The 12150-nt window shown below is 41.9% G+C and overlaps 1 protein-coding gene across 12 annotated transcripts in view; it reads left to right on the top strand.

Moving 5' to 3' along the window:
• The window catches only part of mapta (microtubule-associated protein tau a), a 32037-nt gene extending 20337 nt beyond the window's left edge, over positions 1 to 11700 (top strand). For 8 of the 12 annotated variants that reach the window (XM_048232835.1, XM_048232826.1, XM_048232824.1 and 5 more), the window contains 6 exons: positions 429 to 521; positions 829 to 921; positions 2226 to 2318; positions 3159 to 3251; positions 5903 to 6001; positions 8393 to 11700. In XM_048232835.1, the coding sequence (XP_048088792.1) occupies positions 429 to 521; positions 829 to 921; positions 2226 to 2318; positions 3159 to 3251; positions 5903 to 6001; positions 8393 to 8590 (669 nt within the window). In that variant the 3' untranslated portion in view covers positions 8591 to 11700. Of the gene's footprint in view, positions 1 to 428; positions 522 to 828; positions 922 to 2225; positions 2319 to 3158; positions 3252 to 5902; positions 6002 to 7453; positions 7626 to 8392 lie in introns of all 12 variants that reach the window. The other 4 variants (XM_048232825.1, XM_048232834.1, XM_048232833.1 and 1 more) reach the window with 4 other exon arrangements.
• Positions 11701 to 12150: the final 450 nt, after the last annotated feature.

Here is a 12150-nt window from a genome sequence, read left to right as displayed (position 1 = left end):
CACTTCTCCCCTACCTTTTGCAGGTACAGATATTTGATGAGAAGTTGGAATTTAGTAATGTCCGGTCTAGGTGCGGCTCCAAAGACAATATGAAACATGTGCCGGAAGGTGGAAATGTGAGTGACTATGGGTTGAACTCAATACTGCCAGTCTTGGTTCTTCCTTGAGTTATGACCATTCGTTCATTCCTTACCACCGAGTGCTTTCGCTATATCCCCAATGTCCTCTTCCTCGTCCAAGCATCATTATGACGACTTCCACGACAACTGCCTAGAATCCTCACAAGAGCACTAACCATCACCTTTTCTGTTTCTTCTCACTTTCTCTCACACAACTTCACTCTCTCATTCTCTCGCTCTCTCTCTCTCTCTATCTATCTCTGGGAGTGTGTATGGAGACAGGGTTCCTTATTATTTCTGTCTTTCCAGGTCCAAATTCTGGATAAGAAGATGGACTTGAGCAGTGTCCAGTCTAAATGTGGATCCAAAGCCAATCTGAAATATCAGCCAGGAGGTGGAAATGTGAGTACCGATAACTGTGAAACTGTCTATTGTACCATAAAAATCATAGTTGAGGCCTTTTCTTCGATCCCTGAGATATTTATGAAATCGTGAGCAGAGTGACACATCTCAGATGAAATATTTAGGAATATATTTGTCATATTTTTTTTGTAGCCATATGTGTGAACTGAAAATTACATGAAATCTAGTTTCAGTGTCTAGCACAGGACATTTTCACCATTGAAATTCAGTGAAGGTCCTGTCCCATGATTCTGTGGTTCAAAGGTGATGTTCAGTCATTAAGCACTGGCCCTGTCCTTCTCATCAGATCCAAATTCTCGATCAGAAGGTGGACTTCAGCAACGTCCAGTCCAGGTGTGGATCAAAGGCCAACCTCAAGCATACTCCAGGAGGTGGCAGAGTAAGTAACCAGGGGATTGACTCAGAACCTCATTGCCTTGGTATATAGAATAAAATGGCCTCTGGTAATTTCGATTGCTGTGGTTCTACAAGTATTTGTAGATTTGGAATGGGTGTGGATTTGCTACTCTGGAATACCAATCCATGAAGATGCAGTTGGTCCAAACTGTTGGAAAATGGGAATTAACTGAAAATGCTTGGAAAATGTGGAAAGGTTTGATGTGCATACAATGCATGCCTATCTCAAGAAGCTTGGATGCTCAGATCCTCTCAAAGGAGGTCTATGTATTTTTTGATGCCAGTTTTTGAGAAGTATAACAAACAACTCTGTGGACTGGCCAATGGAATACAAACTTTTCATTACTTTATTTTAATGAACTATTACTCAGACATGGGACAGAAAGAAAGAAAAAAATCTCTCATAACAGAATTATTTTTTGGAACCCATTTTCTTCTAGTGCAATATTCTTACACTGAATTTTGTGATTTTCCAAATTCCGACAAATGTTCTTGTTTGAGACTAACAATGTAAAATCAATTAGAATCATATACTCACTTTTTGATAATTTCAACTGGAAAATCTTCATGGATGTACGCTTTTACGTTCTATGGGTGTAATTTGCACACAGAAAGGTCACTTCTACAGGTATAGTACAGAAGTAGTACATGCAGTGCTAGAGGGAATAGTAATGTGATCAGACGACAGTGTCATCTCCTCATCTTCAGTGAAATTGCTCTCGTCATTGGTCCCTGCGTTGGCTGATGCTGCCTTTGTCAACCTCAAAAGAACTCACCTGTTCCCCTACCTTTTACAGGTACAGATATATGATGAGAAGTTGGACTTTAGTAATGTCCAGTCTAAGTGCGGCTCCAAAAGCAATATGAATCATGTACCAGGAGGTGGAAATGTGAGTAAACTTATGTGGTGAACTCCGCACCTTTCAGTTTTGGTTCTTCCATGGGTTATGACCATTCGCTCACCCTCACCAGAAAACACTGAGCAGAGACTTCTCCCCCCACCCTCAAAATCCTCCTTGCTCGCGCAAAGCCACTGTACTGACCATGATCTAGAACCTCAATAAAGCACTAATCATCCTGTTCAGTTCACTTTCAAGTATTGTGGCCTTGAATGTGAAACAATATGATGCACTTTTGTTCCTCTGTGATGCAGAAAGGTCTCCCCACACTATTTTTTGACTCTTTCCTTCTTCCCAATATATATTTTATTTGTTCAGTTTGACACTTTTGCTTTCAAAAAGAAAGATAATTGTCCTCTCTTTCTTTGCATTTTTGTCCTTTTTTCAGGTGCAAATTCTTGAGAAGAAGATGGACTTCAGTAATGTTCAGTCTAAGTGCGGCTCCAAAGGCAATATCAAACATGTACCGGGAGGTGGCAATGTGAGTAACTATGGGATGAACACAATGCTTATGGTCTTGGTTCTTCCTTGAGTTATGACCATTCATAATTCCCTCACCATACGTACCTTCAAATGTCACTGTGTCCTTCACTGGTTGAGTGTCTTCACTATACCACAGTTCAGACCCACCTGAACCCAACACGTATCACCCTGTTACTCTCAATTCTTGGTATCTCCTCATCCTATGGTGGCCAAGCACTCACCCATAGATGTGTTTGTCAGAAAAGCCAATGAATTTAGCTGTAGAATTTCTCTCTGATGGGAAATAATCATTTAAATGAAATTTAAGTGGGATATTTAATCACACTGAGACCGTGGAAATCCAAAAATGTTGCACTCCCAAATGGGTAACTATCTATGACATTGACTGTGAATCATTGCACTGTTATGTAAGTATCCCCAGACAAGCTAGTGTATAAACATTTCAATCTGAGAAATGGGTGGCAAAGGGAGTAACTATAGAATGGCCTCCACATTTTTCCCACTCAGTTATTTCTGGAGTCATTGCCCTATTTTTTCAGCCTGTGTCACCATTTCACTCTCCTTAAACACACCTGTCGTACCTTCACTGCACCAACTAAGTGCTGCACCAAGGATAGAAATGTCCTTAATAGTTGTCCGGCATCCAATAAAACATCCACGGGTGCAAACCAGGCTAAACGTTCTGTGTATTTGTGGTGGATCACAGCAGTGAACATTGCTCTCTCTCTCTCTCTCTCAAATTTAGTTCTCCTCATCAGCGTCCTCTGATGCTGTTTGCTTCTCTTGAAGTGTAACGCTCTCCCTCCCTCCTCTCCCAACCCCCCCTACCATCTTTCAGGTTCAAATTGTTGATCAGAAGTTGGACTTAAGTAGTGTCCAGTCTAGGTGTGGATCCAAAGACAATATGAAACATGTGCCAGGAGGTGGAAATGTGAGTAACGGTATAGCAGGAAAACCCCGTCTAGTCTCTGTCCTGTACTGCCCTCGTCTACCAGAAGCAACTAACGCACGTTTTCCAATCAACTCCTCTACCAAATGATCTAATATTGTAGCAAAATAAACCTACTGCATGATAATTCCTACGTTCCTAATTCCTTGAGTCAAGGGTGTAGTGTGGCGTCTCCTCCTGTCTGTCACTTCCTAGAAGTCTCGAAACTCATAATTCCCTTCAAAACATGTGCCATCAAGACATGTTTTGCCTGTGGGGCGGGAAGTGGGTTAGTGGCTCTGTCTAATAACAGCTAGCATGTTCTGTTTGTGGCGTTATATTGCCTGAAACACCAAAACCCAGCTGTGAGTGTTCACTCCTCTCTGGTAAAGCTGCAGTAGACAGACGTGGAAACTCCCCCAAACTCCCTCCCCACACACACCCAGAGTAGTGGACCCTCCCTATCTTGTATGTTCAGTCACTTCCCTTCCAAGACTTGTTTCTAGTTGTTGAAATTTTAAGTATTCCATTTTTAAGATCCTTTTCATTATATCATGTCTGAAGTCAACCAACAGTTGTTGCTCAGTGAGATTCCATTTGTATTCAGGCAAGGGCCCTGGTGGGTCTTAAGGGTAAGTTTGAAGAGAGCTCATCTGTTCCTCGTCCTTTTACAGGTACAAATATTTGATCAGAAGTTGGACTTAAATTATGTCCAGTCAAAATGTGGCTCCAAAGACAATATCAAACATGTGCCTGGAGGTGGAAATGTGAATAACTATGGGAAGAACTCAATGTGCTGACAGCATTGGCTCCTCCTTCAGTTATGCCCATTGATTTTTATTCCCTCACCAAAACTGCTTCAGATATCCCCATCCTTTTCCTCACTCAGTTGCCCCTCTACATACTGACCTCAGCTCAGTCCACATCATGTTAGCACTAACTATCCCTTTAATCCCTGCTCTTCACACAAGCCAAGATAGAGAAGCTATCAAATCAATATTTAATGGCACAGATAATGCTGATCCTTGAATACTCCCCCCCTTAAATGCAATACATTCATACGTTTCTTAGCTCACTGACTATGACATTGATTCTGTATCACTGCACATGAGGTAATAACAGATCCAAAATATAGCTAGTATATAAATAATGAAAGAAATCTGTTTAAACATATGAACAACAAAATCCAAAAATAATCCCTGCAGACCATCACCACCCTCACCCTCATCTCACATAACCTAATTCACTTCTCTGTATTAGAGTCCTTCACTTTGACTGGAGGACACCGGGTTGTTTTTTACGACCTCTCCAGCACTTAACAGAGCCAGTGTTGTTGTCAACGTTTGCCACTGGCTCGCTCGCTGCCTTTTGTAGCTGAACAGTTGGGGCCCCAGTGGAAGGCTGATGTCACAGGACAGGGCAGAAGGATACTGAGACCTTTGTGTCCCGAGGCGCCAACAGAGGCCCACAGGCCCCCGGGCGGCTTTCACGGTCAGCGATGAGGTCACCTCAGGGTGGGGTTGCTGGACAGAGGCGGGTGGATAGTGGTGGTGTTGGAAGTTGGGGGTTGTGTATTTGGAAGTGTGAGCTGGGGGGTTGTAGGTGGGACGGAGGGATGTTGGTGAGCTGAAAGGTCACACACTTTTTCCCCCACATGTTGGCGACGGTTGTGGTGGCACCATGCTGCGAGTTGAGTTGGCGGCAAGTGGAAATGATTTCATTACGACGTGCAAATCAACACGGAGGACAGCCTCAGCGGTGAGGCGTGAGGAAACAGCGCCCCCACCTAGAGCCTTAACCCTTAAAGGTGTAGGTTTTTGAACGTTCTAAGTTCCGCAACAATTGAAGGTTCTAAAATTCTATGTTGAATTCAATGAACCCAGATATTCTTTAGAACGTTCATTTCTCAACATTCCTGTCACACCAGTGTGACGGTACTCCTTTAAGGGTTAAGCATCAGTGAACGGGGCCATTAAAAGCCTCTCCATGTCAACCCCCCCAGAGGGCTCACTTCCTTGTCATCTAAGAGTGTGTTAATGCTTTTAGTGAGCAGAAAATCAATGCCAGGGCGGGCCCATTAGTTGTATAGCTGTCCTGAAATCATTAGGGTAGCATACTATGCATGCATACCGTACTCACACTAAAGGAAGGCTTGGAAGTGCAATGTCATGGTGCGAATAATGCATTCAGTTTGTTATAGTCAGTGAAGTGTATAACAGCCTGCTTACTTGTGTGATTACTAACAGGATCCCCCTCAATATCTTCTAACACCCTTCATCAGGTGGTAACAGAACCCCTGAAATCAATTAATCAATGTGGTGTGTTATCGGCTTACTGTTTGCAAACACACTTAGACTGTGCAGTGGTAATGCACTAATGACTGGTTGCACACTTAGTATGTCTCACTATATAGTAGTACACTACACCACACTTTAGTATGCACTGGTTTCTGTATTTTCTAGAGGCTTGTAAATCATGTCCCCCCCACGTGCAACAGTGTTCAGTCTGTTTGACTGAGTAGGTGCAAGAGTCAAGGTGTGCTTTCCTAGCATGCATTGTTCACCCGGTCAGTTTCAAACGCTTTGGACTGAGAGGAGCTACATGCAGCATACGGTGTTGGTGAAATATGTCCTCTGCCACTTTGTTGTGTCCAGGTTCAGATTGTCCACAAGAAGATTGATCTGACCAACGTGCAGTCGAAGTGCGGCTCTAAAGACAACATCCACCACAAGCCAGGAGGTGGAGGGAGAAGGGTGAGAGAATGTTTCAACACATACACACATACGCAGACACACACACACACACACACACACACAAAGGGAATAACACCACAAACCAGGCTTCTTGTAGTTAGTAGTTTTCTATATAAACAGCTACTTTGAACTCAAGGAATTTCTATATGTCCGCTAAGTATATGTACACATGCAAACTAAGATTACTTGCATATAAGGTCTACAAAATATTCTCCCTTCTAAATGAGAATACACTGGCAGTATTACTAACAGTTACCAGTTTTCATAGTTCCAAACTCATCACTCACGTCATGTGCACATGTGAGTTGAATGACACTAATATTGAATACCAAAATATAATATGAAACCACCAAAGACCACTCAAACATTCAACACCACATATGGTTTATAAACACAGATGCATAATCTCTAATAGACTACATGGTATGAAACAGTCTGTAGTATAATATGACGTCTATAAAAGGACATTTTGTAAAAATGATTGTCGGTCTATACATTAGCCCTTACATCTGATGTTTCCCTGTTTGCTTAAATGGATTTTATGGCAGAGTGTGAGTGTTAGCACTTGTCCTCGGGGATACTGTGGCTCAGCAGCTTCTAGATGATATAGCATGCTCTGGTTGTGGGCGCTATAATAGCATCTGTATGCTTATGAGGGCATTGGGATGTAGAGCGGAAGTAGTGATGCACTAACAGCAAATCGCTGACCTTTAACCTGCATGACGTTCAAGCACGGGGCTTACGTGTTAGTATGCAGTAGTCATGCAGTAATACATGGTCATATGCTTTCACATACACATACTCAGACACTGGCACACAACAAATACACACACACACACACACACAAATGCAAATAAACAAATAAACCTACATATGCACAATGCACATACAAGCACATACCCACTAATACACACAGGCACAGGCACAGGCACAGGCACAATCACCCAGCTGATGGCAGTGGCTCATGGGATTGCGTGCTTTCCTTCCCTTCCTCTCTCTCTCTGCTGCTTGGCGTTTGCATTCCATCCATCTCTGTTCTTTTCATCCTTGTATCTGTTGTCATCCCCTCTTTCCATGAAGCCCTCTTCATTTCTTTCCCGAGTAGCACAACACTTTTTTATTTATATGCCAATCATGCCATTTTATGTTTACTTTTCAGTGTTATTCAAACCAGATTTACAGTGTGGTTTATGTGCTGGTCCCATATTTTACCAATATTAATTTGAGTTTAAGGTTTTATGTTTGACCATATTTGTATTTTAACTCATCGTTTAAGTTTTGCTCTTGGTTGCACTCATTTCATTTTAATTTCTCATTTTAATTTCCATCTTCTCTGTTTTATTTTTCCTTTCTTTTCTTTTTTTTTTTTAAACATGACACTTCATGTTGTTCATGACACACCCCACCCCCCAACCCCTCCAACCACCCACCTTGGGTCACTGCACCCTAAAGAGAGAGAAGGGGAGGGAGAGCGAGGGCAGTACCAAAACAAGCACCCCCGAAAACGGGGACTTGCTGGGCCTGGAGCCCAGTGACTCCCCTGCCCGGTCCTCCTCCACCAGCCTCAGCCTGACCCCTGAACCCGCCATGCTCAGCAACCCCCAGATTCTGATCGAGGACTCTAGTAAGTATCACATGTAGAATAGAAACGTAGTGGGGAGAGTTTAAACAAAATGGGTTGCCGTTTTTTGCAGGGTTCAAGTTCTGATATTACTCCCACACCTGAGTGAGTTTCATTCATTAAAGTTAAGGTTTTCTGCTTCAAGGGTATTTTACAATGGTAATCATAAAAGGTAAGGACGTTATCAAGAGCAGTTGTATCTCTAAAAAGGTGTCTGCCACGAGAGAGCACAAAACAGATGTAGGGGTTTGTCACAGAGGGTGTCAATGATCACTTTTTTGCTATTTTATTTCAAATGATGTCATACTTAAATATGTAGAATCCTGAGAACTACTAGCTGTAGTCTTAAAGGGGGCATTAGTTGAGAACCTCAAGGGAACTACCAATTTGGCAGCAGTTCGAAATATAAGGTCAAATTACAAAGCTTTCTCTAAAGAGCTTTTCATCAAAGGGTATTAAGTAGAACTAAGGAACTCCACTGCTGCACACCAACCTTTAGAGGTTGTACTGATAAATCACTTGACCCAAGGGTATTGGTTAAACACCACATCATAAATCTCTCAAGCAAATTCTTTTGGTTTCCACAAGTGGGAAGTTAGGATGTTCTCACTCTACTTGTTCCATGCTTGAGCATGTTTGACGCCTAAAGTCATACAAGACAACCGTGCCTAAAGTGAGAGTTCTGAAGAGTCAAACAGAACTCAAGCTCTATCTCAGCGCAAGGACACGGGAAGTGTAACCCTTATGGTGTCCATGTTGCCTCCCACCAGATTGAGTCGCACAAGCTGAACTTCCGCGAGACAGCAAAGGCCCGCACCGACCACGGCGCCGAGATTGTCTCCCTGGAGGACTCGCCCCACGACCTCAGCACCGTCTCCTCCTCAGGCAGCATCAACATGGCCGACTCGCCGCAGCTCTCCACACTGGCCGACCAGGTGTCGGCATCTCTTGCCCAGCAGGGTTTGTGATCACCTTGCCACCACTGCACACGCACAACCCATTCTCTCTATAACACACACACACACACACATACAGACACACACACACGTGACAAGTTATCAACCAAGGATCTCAACTCCCTGCTCTAACGTTCCGGTAGAATAGTGACAAAAAAGAAAAAAAAAATTGTCCTCGTGATGTTTCCCATCACCTCTTTCTCACCTTGGGGATTTTCAAAAAAAGAGCAAAAGACATGACACTGTAGTTTCTGAGATTTCTTACCGCGTAGCCGCCCGGCTATCACTGTTGATTTTTCTTAACCTTTAGTATACATGACGACCAATGAAAGTGTTCTGATCCTCATGTTCACATCAAAAGATCAACTTCTTTTCTTCTCATTTCCTTTTCACTGACTGTGGGAATTGGTCATTGAGTTATTTTAGGAAATAATGAAAAATTAAAAAAAAAAAAAAAAGATTCAGAAGGGATAATGTTTCCTGAGATCCTATTGTAGCCTCATATCTTACCACTGCATTTCTATGGCATTGTTGTCCATTTCTAGGCCCGTTAGACTTTTACATTGTTAGTCTTTTCTTTGAGATGTTACGGTATTGTTGTGGAAATGTTTTGGGATGATTTGAAGTGCCATTTCAACAGGAGAATATTCATATGGTGTGAATATGTAATGGAAAAGGACACATAACCGTAGGATAAGAGGACACAGACTATTTCGCTATTAAGGATTTGGAGGTTGTTTGAGGGGAATTGCTTAACTTTGAGGCTTACAGCACCTACTCTAGATAGATATTAAGTCTAACAAGAGGCACACACTAAATGGCAGCATTATATTGCAACGTTTGATGACAAGGCTACTTTGTGTTAGTCCCTGTTTCCCTTTAAAATATTAAACAAACATTAAATATTAAAACACAGTTTCAGGGTATCAGTAGTTGGCAAATGCTTCGCTAAGGCAACCAGAGGTTAGCTTTGGTGAGTCATAGTTTATGCCAAGATGATCAGAGATTCAGAACAGTGAGGTCTCTGGCATAAAAGAGAGAAAAAAAACAAACATACAAAAACTAAACGTAACTGAGACCCAGAGTGCTTGGTGTAGAGAAAACAGATGTCTGTTGAGCACTTTCTTTCTTGTAATATTCTGTGGCTATGACATGTATTTGATATGACTGTGCCTGCTGGCAGATTATAATTTATTAAGATTCTTATTTTTTTCTTTTTTGTAAGTGCTTCATTGTAAAATGCCTATCATGTTTTCATTATTTTTTTTTGTTTGTTTAAAAGTGGCGGCTGTTTCATATCCATAAGTTATGGGGAAATACAAAAAAAAACTTCATGGTATTACTGTTCAGCATTAACCCTGTGCATGGTCACTTCTACGCTATCCTTCTACAAAGCAGCTACTGCAGTATTACGGGAAAAAAATACACTTTTCATACATTCTTACAGGCCACTGTTGCTCCATATAACAACCTTGCTAAGAGAGATTAATGACAAGTCTATTAGCCAACCTACACCTAAATCATCCATTTTATTAGCCAACCAATGACCATTCAACTAGCTAATCAAATTCTCTTGTATTACAAAAAGTGTTATGTATTTGTACAATTTGCCAGATAACATTTTACGACAGAAGGTTACATCTACTACGAGTTCCAGAACATGGTGGCTATCTCAGCCAGTGACGCCCTTACTATCACTGAGAGTGGCTCATGTTGGCCTTTTTAAATCAAAGAATGCCACAGCTTCGAGGAAGGCTACAACAGACACACCCTGATGACCTGGCTTACTACACCTTAAGGGTGTGCAAATGACTAACGAAGCTCAGAATTGTATACCCGTCATGTATACACAATGGTGCAGTATCATGTAAGGCCTAACTCCAGTACGAGACCACTGAAAACTGGCCTATCCTCTCTTCAGATGACATCAACTCAATAAAGAGAGAGCTGTGTGAGTGTGTTATCACTCTCCTCTAAATAGATGAGGCATCTTCCTCATCTGCTGTGGACAGTCATTAACAAGTACGTGTCCAGTGCCATTCGGACCTCATGCCCATGCTTTGATCTCATGGAGCCTACACTCACCAGTCAGAGCATGATTTTATCTGAGCACCTCAGTCTGCCAGCCTTGTAGGCCCATAGCTACACCTGACTGAACACTCTTTTATGAACTTTGTCAAATCAGGTTGACAGGTCGGTAGCCCATCTTGAATTGGGTGTGGTGCTATTATGTAGTCTCCCGGTGAATCGGAGGAAAGCATTCTCAATCGGCTGTGGCATCCCACAACTGATCATTTGAAAACTATGCTACTTGCATGCGTCTCTTGGAGGAGATGGATCTCTTTGTTGCCTCTTTGTTTTTTTTTTGTTTTTAACACGATGCATTAATAGTATATCCTTTGCTCTCAATCTCGCGCTTCTTAGGATAAATATATGTAGGTATTACTGCAACGCAACACTACCCAAAAGGTAACCTTTACCTTACTGGATGAAGAAGGGAGGTGTAGTAATAGTATTTGATTCTATATAACGTAATGTGTATATGTTTGATTCTCGAATTAACTGTTTGCCAAGGACATATATTTGAGGACACCATGGACATGAAAGCGGTCATTCAAAACTTAAACGCAGTGCTTGCAACACAATAATCTGCATGCTGTTTGGTCTTAGTTTTTCTTTACTCTATCACAAATTTGGCGGCACATTTTTTGAATGTTTTTGGACAGATGTGTGTACTAGTGGGAATCATGGGTTTTTGGAGTGGTGGGGTTTTGGACGAGGGTAAGAAAAGTGATTTGGGTTAAGAAGTTGGAGGCTCGGCCTGGATAAGGCGGATGGACAGAAGAAAGGAATTGGTGGCTACTAGGTAAAGTGGGCTGGCTTGTGGCTGTTTTTTCTTTCTTTTTCCTCCCCAGTAGCTCTCCTCCCTCCCTTGAGGGCTCTAGGAGATGGACTTGCCGTTGTTCCTGTCTACACCTTTCTCACCAGTTTTGCGGGTTGTACATTTTAGCTTGAGCGTTGTGATTGTCGATATTGTTCTTGTGTGTTTTAATAATAATTGGTTTATGATGATTCTTGTCGCTGTAAATGTGAATTTGGAAATAAAGAATATTAAACCACCATATGGCCTCGAGACTTCTTTCATAGCTGCAAAGAATGACAGCTACAAAGTGTTAGCTACAAAGAGTGCTATAGCTGGGGCTCGAGTGCTACTGGCCAGGCCATCAGCACACAGTGATTCTAGGCTAAACAGTAGACATAATTAGGGTTGCAAAATTCTGGGAATTTTGAAAGTTGGAAACTTTCCATGGGAATTAACGGGAATATATGAGAATAAACAGGAATTAATGGGAATTTTTAATATGGCAAGTTAGTCTATAACAGGGAACTTAAATGTAGTGGACAAAACCCCATCTTGCAGCATAATATTAGTTAAAACAAACTGATTTAATGCAATTTCACTCGAATTTCTACGTCAATCACATGCACACAGCAATCAGCATAAGCTACTAGACATAAAGGAAACCTATGGTGCATTCATATGTGCATGGGGAGAAAAAATTCCCAGTGAA

This window comes from Alosa alosa, chromosome 22, assembly GCF_017589495.1.
Source record: "Alosa alosa isolate M-15738 ecotype Scorff River chromosome 22, AALO_Geno_1.1, whole genome shotgun sequence".
NCBI lineage: Eukaryota > Metazoa > Chordata > Actinopteri > Clupeiformes > Clupeidae > Alosa > Alosa alosa.
The sequence above is the reverse complement of the archived record's forward strand: the minus strand, read 5'-3'. Positions and strand labels throughout refer to the sequence as shown.